The 19,197-nt window shown below is 37.5% G+C and overlaps 3 protein-coding genes across 4 annotated transcripts; all 3 read right to left on the bottom strand.

Annotated features, from left to right (window-relative positions):
* Positions 1–2,102: 2,102 nt before the first annotated feature.
* Positions 2,103–7,185, bottom strand: LOC110777451 (uncharacterized). Of its 2 annotated transcripts, none has more exons than XM_056836889.1 (6): positions 7,010–7,185; positions 6,462–6,936; positions 5,465–5,603; positions 5,276–5,337; positions 3,096–3,239; positions 2,103–2,495 (listed from the first exon to the last, which is right to left on the bottom strand). In XM_056836889.1, the coding sequence occupies exons 1-6, from the start codon at positions 7,095–7,097 to the stop codon at positions 2,477–2,479; spliced, it is 927 nt and encodes a 308-aa protein (XP_056692867.1). In that variant the 5' UTR covers positions 7,098–7,185; the 3' UTR covers positions 2,103–2,476. The 2 variants fall into 2 exon arrangements, with proteins under 2 accessions (XP_056692867.1, XP_021837747.2); XM_021982055.2 differs by having other exon boundaries at positions 3,101–3,239; positions 7,010–7,180.
* A 2,683-nt stretch (positions 7,186–9,868) lies between these two features.
* LOC110795587 (serine/threonine-protein phosphatase 7 long form homolog) lies at positions 9,869–13,562 on the bottom strand. Its single transcript, XM_022000604.2, has 5 exons — positions 13,405–13,562; positions 12,379–13,294; positions 12,194–12,281; positions 10,633–11,064; positions 9,869–10,541 (listed from the first exon to the last, which is right to left on the bottom strand). Exons 2-5 carry the CDS (start codon positions 13,287–13,289, stop codon positions 10,002–10,004), a joined length of 1,971 nt encoding a protein of 656 aa, XP_021856296.2. The 5' UTR covers positions 13,290–13,294; positions 13,405–13,562; the 3' UTR covers positions 9,869–10,001.
* LOC130467464 (uncharacterized) lies at positions 13,401–15,965 on the bottom strand. Its single transcript, XM_056835973.1, has one exon. It carries the CDS (start codon positions 15,963–15,965, stop codon positions 13,401–13,403), a length of 2,565 nt encoding a protein of 854 aa, XP_056691951.1.
* Positions 15,966–19,197: the final 3,232 nt, after the last annotated feature.

Here is a 19,197-nt window from a genome sequence, read left to right as displayed (position 1 = left end):
TACACAAAAAGTAAACAAAAAATAATGAAAAGTAAACACAACATCGACGAAAAGTAAACACAAAAGCAGAAAAAGTAAACACAACATAAACAAACGAATAAGAACTAAAAACCCTAATTTCAATTGTTCGAAAATAAATATTGAAAAGGGGATTACCTGGGCAATGGAAGAAACCAATAACAAATCCAAGAATATGAATTTAGAAGAAGAAGAAGAAGATATGAGAAAGGAGGAAGCGATTGACAGAGAGAGAAGGTGAGAGAATTGGCAGGAGAGGAGGGAGGAAGAGAGAGAAAGAAAATCTGAAAAGTGAGGAGTTGCAGGAGGTCATTCAACGCGGCTCAATTACAATTTTGCCCTTAGTAATTTCGGTATTTCGGGTGGATTGACAACCGTTAGATTCATTCGATCGACGGCTGAGATAAGTTCTCAGTTCTCATCTTAAGGGGTGGTTCTCACCGGATCCTGATTCTATATATATATATATATATATATATATATATATATATATATATATATATTTAGTTTACTAAGATATTTAACCAAATTTTATATTCAATCACCTTACAAAATAAAATATAAAAATAAATTATGCATTTTGTCTCATGTTAACTACATGTTAGGGATGTCAATGAGCCGATACGCTCGTGAACAGCTCATGAACAAGCTCGGTCAAAGCTCGGTCAAAACTCGTTCAATAAATAAATAAACGAGCTTGAACAAAAAATTTAAGCTCGTTTAATAAATGATACTAGCTCGAACAGCCTAGTGTTCAGCTCGTTTAGGCTCGCGAACAACTCGTTCATGTTCATTTTCAAGCTCGTTCGTGTGTTCGTTTATAAGCTCGTTTAAAAGCTTGTTCAAGCTCGTTTATATTAAATTTCTAAAAAACATATGACAAATTTTTATTTATAAGTAAATATAAGTTGCAATTATTTCGTTAGATTTTGATTTTTAGGAGATTATAATTTATGAAATAGTATTAGTTAGTATACTGTGCTAACTTTTTATTTGGGTATGGTTATGTTTTTATGTTTTATACGGAGTAATTTTTTAAAAATAATATTTTATATTTAAATTCGATCTTGCTTGTTTATTAAGGCTAGTTTGTTAAAAGCCCGTTTGTTAATAGCTCGACTCGGCTCGAGCTTGAACTTAAACAAGCTACTCGTGAGCTAAGCTCGAACAACGAAAAACTTAAACGAGCCAAGCTCGAACAGGGAAAATGAAAGCTCGGTTAAGCTCGGCTCGAGCTCGAGCTCGAAAATTTGTTATCAAGCTAGCCTAGCTCGAACAACCAAATACTCGGCTCGGCTCGGCTCGTTGACATCCCTACTACATGTACATATTTAAATATCAAACTATATATATTTTAATTTAACTCAATTTGTATTAAGATTAATTATCAAATTACATATAATCATCGGGGCATCGCCCGGGGCAATAACTAGTTATTTTATTATATCTTTCTTACACCGAATACAATTTAATCATTAATCCACACTTACCCCATTTACCATACCTCTATTATAATTTATTTCAATTATTTAATCCACATTTACCCCCACTTCTTTCATTATTTAATACTCCCTCCGTATTTATTTAAGGGATACACTTGGTCGGGCACGAGTATTAAGAAGAAAAATTGAATGAAATAAAATAATAAAGTAATTGGGGTTGGGTAGATATTTTAATAAATAAACAAGTGGGGACCATGTCATTTTGGTAGGTGAGAAGTTGGGTGGGTTTCTGAAATTATTTGTTTAATAGAATGGTGGGTCATAGGGTAAATTAGATATATTATTTAATTAGATGGTGGGGTTGATAAGTTACTAAAAATGGCAAGTGTATCTCTTAAATAAATACGGCCGGAAAAGACAAGTGTATCCCGTAAATAAATACGGAGGGAGTAAAATCAACTCATCTTCATTAAACTCTGCGGTGATCAAAGTACACCAATCATTAAAGAACTGAGGGAGTACAATTAGTACTTCGTATAATATATGCAGTTAGTTTTTTTTTTTTAAAGTGAAGTGGACGAAAAAATTTCAACGTATAAAACCGCTAAGGATGTTAGCGATTCACTTCTCAAAACCGCTCTATAAGAATAAACCGCAAATGTCGTTATAAACCGCTCTACCCGATCATACGTGGATAGTATTATCGGAAATAGTTTTTTAACCAATGTAATGGGGAATTAATTTTTGCTTTTAGCAATTATAGGAAATCGTTCGCAAAAAAATAATTTCTACTACCTATCTTATCCTTCATTCTACTAGCAAATTGATTACAATTCTACATTTCTACTACCTAAAATGCCCCTGCCTCTAAATATTGAAACTTTGCAAGGTGATGAATCAAAGCTTCGGCGTTGGGTTGGACAACTTCCTTTTAGCATACTCGTAGGCCATGGTGATTGCACTCTTGCTATGACGAAGAAAAAATTCTGCTAGTAAGATTTGACTTTCTTCTGATGTTAGATCCCCATGAGACCCCTGCAAATGGGATTAAAAATATAAACAAAAGAACCAGTTGCATGCAGAAACATTTTGACAGTTCTATAATCAGAACAGAAGCTTCAAGCACCGTCATCAAATTCTACTGAAGACCTTAAATTCTACCTTCATAATAAGCTTCCGAATATCTAGACTAGTTACAACCTCAGTTAACATAAAATCATCTAACATATCAACTGAATAAGTTACTAAGACAAAATGATTGCTGACACCAAGAAAAACAGATTTTTCTTTTGACTGAGCACCATTCTTTTGAACACACAAAGCTCGCAATTACTAAGAAGATCTAATATATTAAGAAAAAGAAAACGAAAAAGAAAAAGAAAAAAAGTCGGAAATAAAAAAAACTACACTATACGTAAGTGACATAACTGCTAAAAAACTATTAGGACCTCTATTGGCATACAGAAAATCTGAATGCAAAAGCAAGCAGAAGCAACTAGATGAATAAAACATAATTTTCTATTAAAGAGGGTTTTGGAATGGAAGCAGCCGTTAAAAAGCAGAGGTGATAAACTGATTACAAAAATATTTTACTTGACTGCCCCTAACAAGCAATGAAAACTAAAGCATTTCAACCTCACCAGGCGTAGTGTTCTGTCAAAAACGGCTTGATGCATCAGTATCCCAGCAGCAACTGAAACATTGAAAGAATCAACCATGCCGTTCATAGGAATGCTGCAGTGCAAGTCTGACAACTCTAAAGCTTCTTCACTAATTCCCCTGCAGGAATGCACATATTATCAGGCATGTCAGCATACTTGTTTCCATAACTGTCCACAAGCTATAGACATTACCTAATCTTCCCGTTTCATCAACGAACAGTTTTCATACCGTCGTACACACACAATGGGCATTATATAGCTGAAACAAAAAAATTGAAGCTGGAATTGTATTCCCTACTCACTTAAAAATAGATTACTCAGGCAAGCGACATCAGACACATGATCACTTGCAGCACTTAAATCTTCCCATTACATCAAGGAACAATTTTCATACCGTCGTCACACACAATGGGCATTATATTGCTGAAACAATAAACTTGAAGCTGGAATTGTATTCCCTACTCACCTAACAATAGATTACACAGGCAACCTATACTAAAAATCAACAAGATTAAAAAACTTTTGCAGTTTACTAACCAGCATGAACCTACCCCTAAAAATATGCTAAAATAGCTTAATAATTTCCAAAAAAAGAAAATGAGTAAACTCTAAAACTTTACAGTTCATATTACCTATTGAGTAGCTATGTTTTTGTTCCATTCTTCTTTTACCCTAGTAAACATACATACATCAGATAAGGGCTACAGGATCCATTTTACAAGTACAATAAGTTCAAATAACCTTCCAGGAGATAAATACAGTCAAATACAAGCTCAGATAAGGGGAATTCAAGTGAAAATATCAAAGTAGCATGCGCCACGCAAGGAAGCAGCTATGTACTCATCTTTCTTCGTAATTTCAAGTAACAATCCAATCATTGCTTTTGCGCAGATTCCCCTGAAAGGTGTCGAACCTCCTATTGGACTTTAAGACAAATCCTTCGGATATGACAAGAAATACTCTCATGTTACACAATGAAAAACTTTAACAATCTAATCTTACCGGAAATAGAGAATATAAAGAAAGTAAAATGAATATACATGCCCACCGTTCTTTTTATAGAGTAATACTCATTGGTGTAGAAGAAAAGATAACACAAAGGTCTATGTACTACTCCCTCCGCCCCTTTATGTTTTCCCCATTTTCCTTTGTTGGTTGTCCCTTTGAGATTGCTCCATAACTTAAATTGTAGGTTTTTCCACTTGTTCTCTCTCTATCTCTCTCCTCATGGGACCACTTCACTACTCCATGTGCATTATTTACACCCAACTCTTAATAAAGTGAAGTTTCTTTAATGGAGCAATAGAAAAGGGACGAAGGGAGTACTCTGCAATTATTTTTCCTTTACACAGGGGATTAATAAAGCAAAGAATATGCTAGAGGGAATGTACTATGTTACATGAACTCTTCACTTTACTCAAAAACCCATGTCGTATCCTTGACACCCTGACATGCTGTCGGACACTTGGCCACGTACCCGTGTCCGGTATAGGTATCCAAGTCCAGGTAACATAGGGGAATATACTACTTTACAATCATTTTTTTCCTTCATATAGGGGAATAATAAAACAAAGCATATGCGGGAATGTCATCACCGGGTTATGTCAAACATTAGGAAACCTTCATGTCATCCTTTTAATGAACATTTTCAATCTTAACAATTTGCAACAATTAGTCGATAGTTTAGAAAAGTTCATGACGTATCACAGACGATAATAAATACAACAGAAGCTACAAGGACTAAGATTCTCAAATGACCCAAAAAAAACCCCAGGTAACACAGTGCATATTCAGTTATTTACAGGAAGATAAATGTCAATGTCATCTTATACTCCGTATCAGTAATAAACATATACAGTAATACTAATGAAAAATCAGAAAATCCAGAAAGATGAGTTCCTTTTATTGAAAAAGACTTAATCAAAACTCAAGAGTACACTCATTATGGATATCAGATATCCTATCTTCTCATGGAAGATAGCAAAAAAGAAGTTTACTGGCAAAATATCAGATAAGGGAAAATAATGTTATCATCCTTGATAAGCAAAAAAAAAAAAAAAAAAAAAAAAAAAAAAAACTGTAGAAGAAGAGAAAAATGTATAAAAAAAAAAAAAAATCTATATCATGAAATTGATGCGTATAAAGAACAATCACCTGTTCTCGTTACCAACAACAATGGCAGTTGGGCATGACCAATCTATGTCATGTATAGAAGCCTGAGAGCAGTAGAAGAAAAGTACAAAAGAACATAAATAAATCAATGAGATCCACATTATGCAGAAGAATGATGACAGAGAGGCCCAAGCGATAAAATAAATTCTCAAAAAGAAAATCGATTATTACTGTATTCTTTCCCAGATGTGTAGTAGCTATTCTGTAACCACGTGACTTCAGAACATTAAAGCATTCTGGGGTTGAGTTCCAGACCTCAATATCCAGCCACTTTTCTGAACCCATGCTGACATGTCGATTATCTCTAAACCTGTGCACACAAGCAGAAGCCTTAAAAAAACAACTTAAGACTAAAAATCAAGACACAAAAAGGTTACAGAACGTCAGAAACAGTTGAAAGTAATTGATACACAACACTGCCATATTTTATTCTTTCTAAAAGAGCAAATAAGATTTCCATTAACAACTTACTCGTGAAAACAACTACAACAGTTATTCACCTAAGGCATTCATTTTCTGCTGATGTAAATTATAACATGACAACGCCATAGTTTCTAATAACTAATGGCAAGAAAATTATACAATTGTATTACTTATCAATTCTATCAATCTCCTAACAAGTGCTTAGATCAGCTAGTAAGGAGCTGTTTTAGCTTAACAACAGGGCAGGAATACAACCACAATTGTTGGTAGAGCTCCCCTCCAATCCAGGGGCCTATCTCAGTTCGAATCTGGAATAACAGGAGTCTAGTAAGCTGTGGATTACTGTGCAAGGTACCCTACAATAACAATTAAACGTGACCGTTCCTTAGCTCCTTGCAATCATCAATTCCATACTTACTAATTACATGACATACAAAAATAATAGGAAATTGTATCAATTTATTATATCTGTGTTTTTTGTTGCAAGAGACTCAGTTCCTCCAACATATATCAAACTAAACTGTATTCTGCCTCGGCTTTAGATAAGAAAACTGAACACCCTTCATAATTGAACTAGCATTTTAAATACTGTAGCAGCATAAACAAATTCTATAGCTTGATCAAATACTTATCAAACAAGTGTTAAAACTGCAAAGGACCGAAAATCAAAGCAAATGTACTTAAACAAAAACACGAGGCAAAAGAAAGAAAAACTCTTTCACCTAAAAAAGTGATGTTCCACCACCTTTTCGAGCTATCGCAAGAAACAGCATGGACAGACTGCAAGCCAAGAGCATCTGCAGACCGACACACAGCCGAAACGTTTCCGTAATCGCTCAATCCTTCAACAACAAGACAAACACCAAAACTCCGATTCCTCACCACATTCCTGAACCTCTCTTTCCTCACATCCAATATAAGAGGATCAATCGCCTCCAATACTTCAGCACTACTCAAATAAACATCATTCACCTTAAATTTATCAAGGTACGGAAACCAACGGCCATTATTATCCCGTAGAACAGCACCACCACTTGGTTTTCTCTCCATTTTCATCATTTTAGAGACGATTTTGTTGTCCTGGGGAGAGAGTAATTGCTCCACTGTGTCTTCCGCCGAATCTTCGGTTGAGTTGGGGATTAAGGGTTCGGAAATTGCGATGGATTCTGGGATTGAGAGCTCTGGTATGCATCGTATTCTTCGGCAATTTTGCTGGAACCCTAAAAATGGAAAAGTTGGAGAAAATTAGAGGAAAACATCAATGCAGAACGAGAGAGAGAAGAGAGAGAATACCGTGAGGAGAAGGAAGCTTTGGGAGATTAAGAATGGAGAAATGAGAAGATAAGAGTGAAGTTCGAGTTAGGGTTTGGGAGATGTTCATTGTGTATGATACGACAAAGAAGAGTGGTGCTTATTGCTTAACTGTGCTTCTGGCGCCAAAGCTTAAGACTTAAAGAGTAATGTTAGAGGAATGAAGATCGACGGAAACAAAAACAAGTTTACTCGTATCTAGAAATGGCCCAACGTGGCGGGTTGGGCGAGTTATGGATTGGTTTGGTGGGGCGTGGATTGGTAATTGGGATAATTGACACATGATCCTCCTAAGTGAAGTTAGGGTGGGTCTGCTTGTGGGTTGTGTCGGAAATTATGGACATGATACGTGATGGGTCATGGGTTACGTGGGTTGTGTCGAGTTAGATGGGCTAGGCCAAAATGGGTCGTGTCAGAAAACTCGACACACGACACATTGAAAAATATCCGGGTTGGGCGGATGTCATGGGTCATAAGTGGGTCCGACCCACGTGACCCGCTACGGGCTATGTCAGGGCACAAATTCTTATTTATAAGTGGTGTACAATAAATATTGTACACCGAAGTAAAAGTTTAGTCAAAATGCTTAAAAGTTACATTTATATATGTAAACGTTATCTATTTTTAGTGATAAACTAGTTTTTGGGCCCGGGCGATGACCCGGGTTACTACATTAATAACATTCACATTTGCTTAATTCTTTTTTTTTTTTTTTGCAATGATAACATGAAACATTCTATAGATTAGTGGTAAAAGGATTATTGTTTAAACTAGAGGTTAGAGGTTCAAACCTTATGAAAACCATGTTTGACACTTTTTTTAATGTATATGAAGATTACATGGAGCGAACGATCAATAAGCAGAGCGCCACGTGTCACGTATTCTTTCTTGTAGACGCCTTTTAATATATAGTATAGATTTTTCATTTGAATAAAAATTATTTATTCAAAATCACTAATAATGTATAATTTAATCATTTAACCCTTTAAAATGTTTATCTATCAACTTTTTATTTTTATAATATAAAAGTTATAAAAAGTAGGTTAAAGTTACAAAAAACTGCATAAAATTTATCTTGGTGTACAATAAATTTTTTGTACACCTTGTGCGCGCAAGACTTTTTGATGTCAGGCGGGGCTGGGTCAAACCGACCCACTAGCCATCTCTACTTTTATCACTCAAGAGTCGAGAGAAGAGATCACTCGTGCCGATAATTAATTTCATTTAAGTTATCTTCTGTTTAACTTATTTTAACTTATTTTGAATAAAATAAGTCTAGATAAGTTTAGTTAAATTAATTTCAGATCCCTCAAAAAAAAGTTAATTTCAGATTATATAAGTTCAGATTAAACAAAAAAAATTAAGATATTTTCAAAAACAAATACTCGTAAGTTTATTTTAGACAAAATAACTTTTTTCAAGTAAAATAAGTTCAGTTATGTTTTGATAAGTTCAGATAAGTTCAGATAACCTTAGATAAGTTCAGTTAAGTTTAGATTAGTTCAGATTATATAAGTTCAAACAAAATAAGTCGAATAGAATGAGCCTTAATTATCTAACTCTTTGCAGTCCCTGATAATTAAACACATTGTTTCATGTCGTTAATAAAAAAAATATTGATCAATTTTCTACGTAAATGCTAAAAGCTTTAAAATTTTCGAAATATACTCCTTTTTCATAAAACTCTTAATCTATCATCCACATTATAAAATAAATTCGGATTTTTTTAACGTCTCATCACCAAATCTCAACTCAATTTGTGATTTAATTCGATAATTGTCAATTAAATTAACTATTTATAGTTAAAAACTGAATTGACGACGTAGTAAAGACCAATTTCCAACAAAGAATGACAATTTTCGTCAAGATAGAATCGCCAATTGAAATGACGGCGTATCGGAGAAACTCGCCAATTGAATTGGCGATTTTGTCCCAAGGCAAAAATTATTTCAATTGGTGAGTTTGTATTGAACTAGGAAAAAAATTAAAAAAATTATGGTAGAACGTGAATTATATGAAAATGGCATATTTCGGAATCCTAAGTCTTCTAGAACTTTGATCACTCTTTGAGAACTCACTGGTAGGTAAACATTTTGGTTGTTATTGTTAAAGAACAATAATATAATTATGCTGCTACAAAAATAGCTAATGTAACGCTTGAATCCGTTACATTAAGACATGTTTGAGGTTGTATTAGACCTAATGCAATGTCAAAAACCGTTGCATCTTTTGGCGTTGCAACATGTCTAATGAAACGCCTTTTACACCTATTGTAACGTTTGTTACAAAAACCGTAGTATTAGAGATGAAGCTGCTACGACGGTCTTTGTTTTACTATGCAACAGTAATTGTTGTTGAAATAATGGAGCGATTTCCGTCAATATTGCACAAAGATAAGTTAATTCCCAAAATACGTTACTTTTTTTGTTAATTCCCACCATACCGTCCACGTCAGCAAGGGAGAGAGAAAACTAATTTTTTTTTTCCGGTTCAACACTAAACCGCTATCTGAGATAGCGGTTTGATTTAGAACTAAACCGCTATCTCAGAATGCGGTTTATACTACTTAACCGCATTCTGAGATAGCGGTTTAGTTCAAAACCAAACCGCTATCTCAGATAGCGGTTCATAATGCCCCCTGCATCCAAGCTTGCAGTTTCCAGTGTTCAGCCAGAAAATGGGCTGAGATCTTCTGCCAAATAGTCCAACTCCAACAACCTGTAAACAAATCCAAGATCTCCAACAACGTCTATAATCCAACTCCAACGTCTGTAATCCAACTCCAACAACCTCCACAAATCATACCAACCAACCAAACCATAACACTTATGCAACAAAATAGAAGAGTGCAAACAAAAAATTTCCAAAAGTTCAATCGTTCCAATAATGACACATGAGTTTCTAAAAGTTCTAAAAGTTCCAATACTAGCAAAAAGAACAAAAGATTACACAAAATTTCTAATGTAGCTCAAATCTAAGTTCTACGTTGTTTCTTTGAATGCTCGGACGATGAAAATGAGGACTCATCCTCCTCGGCAATTGGCTCGGGACGTTGACTAGGAGAGCAACCCTTTTGTCGCCGGTAAGTGAGAAGCTGCAAAGGAGGAGATGAAATAACTTGTGATGCTGGCGGAGATGCAGGAGGAGTAAGAGGTGGAGGGCGTGGAGAAGGTGGTGGTGGAGGGCGTGGAGAAGGTGGTGGTGGAGGGTGTGGAGAAGTAAGTGCTAGAGAGCGTAGAGGAGGAGTAAGTGGTGGAGGGCGTGCACGTGGTGGTCGAAAACCACGCCCTCGAGAAACATGTGAGGTGGAGGTGTCGGGTGTACACTGAGACGAGGCTAAATTATATTGTTGGAGGATATGTTCTTGCCCCACTCTTGATAAGGTCTCAATGCAAGAGGAACTCAAATTGCGTAACGTATCAAGAGTGAGAGGAAGGGCCAAACTGGGAGGTAACTCTAACGCAGAATCCACAGCTCGAGTGCATCTTGAGGCAAGATCAGCCAATGCATGTGACTACAAAAAAGAATGTGAAACAATAATTAGAATTCAACATTAGTTATGAATATAAACATTATACATGAAAATGGAACAAGGATTAATTTACCAAAATAATATCAGAGGAAGACGGCTGATAATGAGTGGTGGGGGGTGATCGTGTAACAGGAGTAATGAGGAGTCTCGTGATGCTACAATACCAATCCATATACTCCTTCATCCTCTCACGATGACCGGCAAAAGGAGTGCCTTGAACAATCCGACTCTCACGATCACGCCACTCCTCCACATATTTGCGATGCATCTCTTCAAACTTCTTGTTTTTATGCCGTCGATCCACATTATGAAGATCAACACTCGTGTCACACGCAGCGGGAACTGACTGTTCCAATCCAAACTGACGCATCACTCGATTTGGGTAGTGGTACTCAACAATGTCAAAGCAAATCAACGGTACAACTGAGCGCCATATATCTCTATCACATCTACAAATCTCGGGTAGTAAACCAAGTACCGTCTCTGAATATGGCTGCCAAGTCATCTACAATAAGTAAAAAGTGAGTATTTAGGCAATTTTAGGTGAAATTAAGCAATTTTAGGCTATTTTGGACAATTCTAGGTGAATTTAAGCCTTTAGGTGTGATTTTAAGCTATTATAGACTATGTTAGGTGAACTTAAGCGTGTTTAGGTGTATTTAGGCTATTTTTGGTGGATTTAGGCTAATTAAGGTGAATTGAAGCTATTTAAGGCGATTTTAGGCCATTTTAGGCGAACTTAAGCCTTTTTAGGCAATCTTTGGTGAATTTAAGCTATTATATGCCATTTTAGGTGAATTTAAGCTATTTTAGCCTATTTTAGGTGAATCCAAGCTATTCTAGACTATGTTAGGTGAATTTAAGCTAGTTTAGGCCTTTTTATGCTATGTTTGGTGGATTTAGGCTAATTAAGGTGAATTGAAGCTATTTTATGCGATTTTAGCCTTTTTAGGCAATTTTTGGTGAATTAAGGGAATTTTTAGACAATTTTTGGTGAATGTAGGCTATTTAAGACAAAAATAGCACAAATTTACCTAAATTAACCTAAATTAACATAACTTTATCTAAGTAGAATCGAGGGAGCTCAAATTGACGTTCGTTGACTTAATTGACCTAAGTTGACCTAAGTTGACCTAACTAGTTGAATTAATCACAATTTAGACCAAAGTTGACCAATGTTGACTTAAATTGACCGAAGTTGACCTAACTAGTTGAATTTAGGCAATTTTAGTTGAATTTAGGTCAATTTATGCTATATTAGTTGAATTTAGGTCATTTTATGGTTTTTTAGTTGAATTAATCACAATTTAGACCAAAGTTTACCAAAGTTGACTTAAATTGACCAAAGTTGACCTAACTAATTGAATTTAGGCTATTTTAGTTGAATTTAGGTCAATTTATGCTATTTTAGTTGAATTTAGGTCATTTTATGCTTTTAACTTGAATTAATCACAATTTAGACCAAAGTTGACTTAAATTGACAATTTAGACCAAAGTTGACTTAAATTGACAATTTAGACCAAAGTTGAACTAGTTGACTTTAATGCACCTACATTGACAAAAATTGACCAAAGTTGACCTAACTTGAAACAAAAGAAGCATTTGAGTAATTAGTAAGGTGAGATATTAAATACCTGTGTCTCCTTTTGATGGTCAAGTGCATCCCTAAAGAAAGAGAGTCCACTAGCTGTATGGCCACATGAAAAGTGAACCCTAAGCCAACTAACAAAACAAGTAAAGTAAAGTGTTAGTAAAGTAAAGTGTTAACAAATTACTTGATTTATCGAAGTAGTAATGAGTAGTTAAACAAATAAGTTACCTGCATGCTAAGGGGTCCACTCCACGCTGATGCTGAGTACCAAGAATAGATGGATCGTCGACCTCAATAGGATGCTCTGGGTCAGGAGGTGGAGCATCGCGAACTCTCGAAATCCTCGGACGACCAATGTGAATATGCTCCCATGACCATAACTGCAGAAGTATAAGTGGACCACCAATGTCACGGGATCGTCTACGAGCGGCTCGACACATCTGTCGATACAAATAAGCAAGGGTCGCACTCCCCCAGCTGTATTTCCCAGCTCTACGCAAGTCGCGAATCAATGGCAAGTAGACGAGCTGCACGGCATCACCGCTCTTATCAGCAAACAAAATGGACCCCATAAGTGCAAGAATATATGCTCGGCTAAACCTCTCATAAACAATATCAGCAGCGTCATCAGGGGGGCCCTGACTGAAGTGTCGCCTCAACCAAGTCATCCTCAATGATGAACCCTGGAGAACAGGTTTTCCATCATCACCAGGCTCTGGTCGTATCCCTAACAACTCCTCGACTAAAGCTGACCACACCCCAGTACCATCCCCTGTGACAGGAGCCCCATGAACTCTGAGCCCCAACAAAACAGCGACATCCTGCAGAGTAATAGTAGCCTCACCAACAGCCAAATGAAAAGTGTGCGTCTCCTGTCTCCATCTCTCAATCAATGCTGTGATCAAAGACCTATCTAAGGCTAATCCACCACCAACCAATCTATGTACACCATAGAACCCTGCTAATCTAACAAACTCCAAGACTCGATCATGTATCACCCACTCTCCTAAACCAAGCACGTGCTCCCGACACGTCAAAAGCCTGTCCATACCCCCTCCCCAAACATCCTCACTCCTATGCTCCGCCTGCAACGTCAAAACCGAAGTATCACGTGGGCCGGGATGGATCGTCGGCTCCATGAGACCTGAAAAAGAAGTTTATTAGAAATCGTAAAATCACACGTCAAAAGAATTATATGCACAAAAATTAAACTTAGAATCACACATCAAGAGAAACATAAACTAAGTTTATTACCCCGATGATCCAACACCACCCCTAGCTGCACAAGTTTTCTTATTATGCCCTTGACGTCGACAAATGCTACATGATTTTACATTGACACTGCGTCGAGCACTCGAATCCATCTCATTAGGGTATCGAGACGACTTTGGGCGTCCCACACCACGCCGTTTACTAGCATCAGCAACTATTCTCACCCCAGTATAATGAGGCCAATAGGGAACATCAGGAAGTGGATGAAAGCTCTTCAAGTATGTTTGCCTATACTCGACAGTGGTAAAGAAAGGATCAACGAAAGCAGCATAAGATAAGCTGCGAGAACGACAAACCGCAAGCACATGGGAGCATGGCAACTTGTAGATTTTTAATTTCTCACAAGTGCAAGTTTTGGCTACAAGGTTAACAGTGTGTACGTTACCACCTTTACCTGAAGCCCTGCCTCCTCGTCCAGTTGTAACCTCAAATAGCCCCATCTCATGATCAAAGGCTTGGACCTCGTGAGCACCAGATTTTGCCATGTTCATTTCAATTGTTGCTGTGGCCTTCTCAACAAAATCGTGGCCTTCTTCAATTCTCCTTTTACCCCAACCTCGTCTTGTAACAAAGTAGGAGTTCACTCGGTAAAACGTCATCCGAACAAGGGCGGTTATCGGCAAACAACGAGCACCTTTCATCACCCCATTAAAAGCTTCGGACATGTTTGTGGTTTTCACGCCATATCTAAAACCACCATCATGGTGGATCGACCACCGATGAGAAGAAATATCCATCAAGTACTTATGAGCTTCAACATTCAATTCACCAATTCTTCCCAAGTAGTAATCAAACTTCTTTCTTTGACGAGCATCTGCGGCTTTTCCGAAAAGGTTCTTCACATAAGCATTCTTGAACTGAGTGTTGACATTAGAGGCAAGGTGACGAGTACAAAATCGATGGTGGGCACGCGGCTCCTCCCACCCACTATTGACCTCATTCATTGTTTGCAAAATCCCTGCATGTCTATCAGAAATGACACATAAACCTTCCCTCTGAGTAACTAAATGCCGAATGCATTTCATGAACCATTTCCAACTCTCACCATTTTCACTTTCAACAATAGCAAAAGCAAGAGGGAACAATTGAGAATTCGCATCTGTACCCATGGCTATGAGTAACGTGCCCTTGTACTTACCATACAAATGAGTTCCATCTATGGTGATTAGGGGTCGACAGTGCTTAAAACCATCGATGGAAGGCTTGAATGCCCAAAACACTCTAAAAAAAATGTGAACAGAAGGATCTTCATTAGAAGCCAAGGTACACCATTCCACGACGGTTCCTGGATTAGATTCTTTCAATGCTTGCATGTACCTAGGCAACTCTTCGTAAGATTGCTCCCAATCACCAAAAATGCTTGCAATAGCCTTTTGTTTCGCTGACCAAGCTCTCTTGTAAGTGATGGTATACTTAAACTTGACTTTCACCGCTTGCACAATAACACGGATTTTCAAAGAAGGATCGGCACGAATAAGATCTTTTATCTCATTGCATACAAAATCAGAGGAGAGAAGAGGATGATCGATTGAGTTTATGTCACCCAAACAATTACTTGCATGGGGGCCATTATACCTCACAATTCTGAATGAAGCAAGACAAGGATCCTTGATTGCACGTAACCTCCATGAGCATTTGCATGAACTCTTTCTTTTACACTCAACTACGTATTTTGTGGGCTCACTCTCCAACACCTTAAATGAATGATTTTTAGCTATGGAATAACCTTTGACTATGTCTTTCAATTGCGCCAAAGAATCAAACTCTTGCCCAATAGCAAATTCACCATCGAAAGAGTGGTTGTTGGACCAAGTCCTCCAAGAATCAAGCAAAATCGGATCCAACTCTGCAACATTGTTGAAAATTTGAGATGGAGCGCTTTCTCTTATAGCTTTGTCATTAGCATCTTGTGTATCTTCATCTTCATCAACATCACTATCCACCCCAACCTCTTCATCTCCAAAAAAATCAACACATATTTGATCTAGAGAATCGAAAAGTATCATAGATGGATCACCATTTGTAGCTTCTACATGTGGCGTTTGAGTTGGAGAAGTGAGCTCTGAAATGTGTTCACTAGCATATTGTTCATCCGTAAGCATTCTTGTAAATGAACCCGTTAACCCACTTTGATTTGTCAAGGGCAAGTAGGGAAATGGACTCGCCCATGAATCCATTTCATGAAAGGATTCCAAGTGGGATTGAGTTTCGGGTTGCTTTGGAAGTTGCTCGATGAACAATTGCATTGTGGTTGATTGTGTTTGAGACATAGCAATCAACATTGCTTTTAAAGAATTGTCATCATCCAACGGAATGGCTTCATATGAACCGGACATCATTGGATACCTCATTAGTAGCTTCAACTCCACATATCTCGAGTCACATCTCATAAGATCATAAACCTTACTCAAAACCTCATCATAACTCATTTGACAATTGACAAACCCAAATTTTCGCTCTTCTCCTTTATATGTAACATCACCGCTACTTTGCAAAATTTCCCCTCCCCAATGACAATAAATAGGATAGTCTGGCAACTCCATATTCTAAACAAAAAATAATATGATTAATAATATGAAATCCCTAATTTGGGCCATCATAATCTGATTTCAATTCAATTGAACTTGAAAAATTGAAGACTAAAATTCCAAATTGAAAAACTCAAGAGCTTAAAACGAATCAAAGATCAGAAATAATTCAAAAAAAATAAAAATCACAGCATAATCACTTTAAAATAATATAATTCATAACATCGCTATCTCAAATAGCGGTTAGATATACGTTAACAATAAAAAAAATTACAATTAATTCAGGGTAATCATATCATAAACTCATCAATCAAACATAAGCATGATCTTCCTAATAACATCATCAAACAAACCTAAACATAGCAACGATTATTACTGAATTAATAATTAGCTTCAAATATATTAATTCAAAAAAAAAATTAGGGCTTACCTGATTTCGAACCACCGACGACCGGTGGTGGGTGAGAAAGAAGCTCGACGGCTTTGGTGGCTGATGAGGAGGCTCGACGGCTAGTGGTGGTGAGGAAGAGGTCCGACAGCCGGCAAGGGCTGAGGAACAATTTCGAAACGGAGGAACGATGGAGAAGGGTGAGAAAGAGACTCGAGAATCCGTTGTGGGTGAGGAGGCTCGACGCGATGGCCGGAGGTAGGGCGAGGAATGAGGTCGGCTAACGGCGAGCCGGCCGGTGGAGAGAGAAACAGGGACGACGGCGGGTTAACCGCAGGACGACGGAGACAAAGAGAGAGACGCAGAACAAAGCGGGGTTTTTTTTGTGCTTTTGATTTTTTGAATTTGCTTCCTGGAGGTAAGTGATAAGTGGTAAACCGCTATCTGAGATGGCGGTTCATTAAACAGGAACCGCTATCTGAGATGGCGGTTGATTAAACAGGAACCGCTATCTCAGATAGCGGTTAACCCCCATGAACCGCTATCTCAGATAGCGGTTAACCCCCATGAACCGCTATCTCAGATAGCGGTTTTGCGCTGCTTATTTTAAAAAAAAAAGACCGGTTCACTATGCTGACGTGGACGGTATGGTGGGAATTAACAAAAAAAGTAACGTATTTTGGGAATTAACTTACCTTTGTGCATTATTGACGGAAATCGCTCGAAATAATGCAAAGCATGAAATAATTGGACTAAATTCCGTGAAGGAAAATAAAATAAAAGAGCAGTACAATCCGCAGGCACACCGCGGTGTATACTTCTTTACCGCGACTCAACCGCGGAGCCTACTGATCACTCAAGGAACGCTGCCGCAAATTTGCAATTGCCTTATTGTTTACTAATTACTAAGGGCACGTGGCCACTGACCAAGGAATTGGGTGGAAGATTTTGTAAACATATCAAGTGGTTATACTATTCATGCGGGTCCCACTTGAAATATTTCCTTTTTTCAAGAATCTTTGTAGTCTCCTACTACTCTACGTATTACGGAGTATATGTATTTGATAACGATCAGCTACAAACACATATACACGAGATTACCCAAAAACACAATATACCCAAAACACAAACCCTAAACCCTATTAGAGATCTAAGCAGTTTTTGAGCAGTTTCACCTTCTGAGTTCGGGTGCACGAATTTAGAGGAGGATTGTGTTAACCTTGGGGAGCGTTCGTCACTTGAGAGCCTGTACCGGTAGTGGCGAAATTCGCTTCTAAGTCAGTGGCCTTCATACCACGGCACAATTATTGTAATCCGGAGATTATCAATCAAGTAAAGTTATTAAATTTCTCTTATTTATTTGATTTCAATACCTTTATTTCTTACAATTTAGAAGCGAAATTTTTACTATTGAAATCATGTCTGGATTACCACAATCTCGTTTGATGTTGGATCTGTCAAAATTGGAACCGCTTGATGGAACTAATTATAAGAGGTGGTCTCAAAAATTGTTAATTTATTTTGAACAAGCTGATATCGATTATGTGTTGTTCAATGATCGCCCTATCCCTAAAACCTCATCTGAAAATACGATAATTGTTCTTGATACACCTGTTCAAACTAGAAAATCAACTAGTAGTACAACTGCCACGAGTAATGAGGAGTATGTTAAAAAGTATGACAAAGACAATAAGGTTGTTAGGGCTCACATGGTGTATCACATGGCTATCCCAATTTTTGATCTTCGTGTTAAAGAAAAATCGGCTAAGGCAATTTGGGAATCTCTTGAGAAGAAGTATGGTGCAGATGATGCTGGGAAGAAGAAGTATGTTACTGGAAATCGGCTTAACTTTAAGATGGTTGATACTAAGCCTGTCATGGAGCAAGTCCATGAATATGAGACCCTAGTTGCTGAAGTTCTTGCTGAAGGAATGAAGATGTGCGAAATTCTTCAGGCCAATGTATTGATTGAGAAATTGCTTGATTCTTGGTCTGACTACAGGAACCGTCTGAAGCATAAGAAAAGGGATCTGACTCTTGTTGAGTTAGTGAGTCATATGAAGGTTGAAGAAGCAAACCGACTCAAAGATACTCCACTGAAACCCAAGAATGAACTTGTCGTGAGGGCAAATCTTGTTGAACCTAATGTTAATTTTGATAAGAATGCAGTCCATGGTAACTTGAACAGGGGAAAAAGTTCAGGAAACGCGAAGAAAGGCAAGTTTGTGCAGAGAGGGAGAATTGAGAAGAAGTTCACAAGCGTGTGTTATGGATGTGGAAAGGAGGGACATTACAAGTACCAGTGTCGGAACAAGAAAAGCAACAACAAGTCTAGCTAAACCAAAGAGTGAGGCTCATATTGCAGAAATCGATAATGTTATAGCTGCTGTGATTTCTGAGGTGAACCTGGTGGAAAACATAACTGAGTGGATCGTTGACACAGGGGCTTCGAGGCACTTCTGTGCCAACAAAGACATGTTCGTGAAATTTGAGAAAGCTGAAGAGGGAGAACAAGTCTACATGGGAAATTCAAGCAGTTCTTAGGTACTTGGCAAAAGCAAGGTGCTTCTCAAGCTCACATCTGGTAAAACACTAGCTTTACACAATGTATTGTATGTACCATCCCTTTGTAGGAATTTGATTTCTGGTGCTTTGTTAAACAAAGTAGGTGTTAAGTTAGTTATTGAAGCTAACAAGCTTGTTCTGACTCGCAATGATGAATATGTAGGAAAGGGATACTTGAAAGGGGGATTATTTGTTCTTGACTTTGTATTTGATTCTACCATGAATAAGAGTTCTTCTTCTGCTTATATTGTTGAGTCCATTGATCTGTGGCATAATAGGCTGGGACATGTGGGG

Source organism: Spinacia oleracea, chromosome 2 (genome assembly GCF_020520425.1).
Source record: "Spinacia oleracea cultivar Varoflay chromosome 2, BTI_SOV_V1, whole genome shotgun sequence".
In the NCBI taxonomy this organism is placed as follows: domain Eukaryota; kingdom Viridiplantae; phylum Streptophyta; class Magnoliopsida; order Caryophyllales; family Amaranthaceae; genus Spinacia; species Spinacia oleracea.
This window is presented reverse-complemented; position numbering and strand designations above follow the sequence as displayed.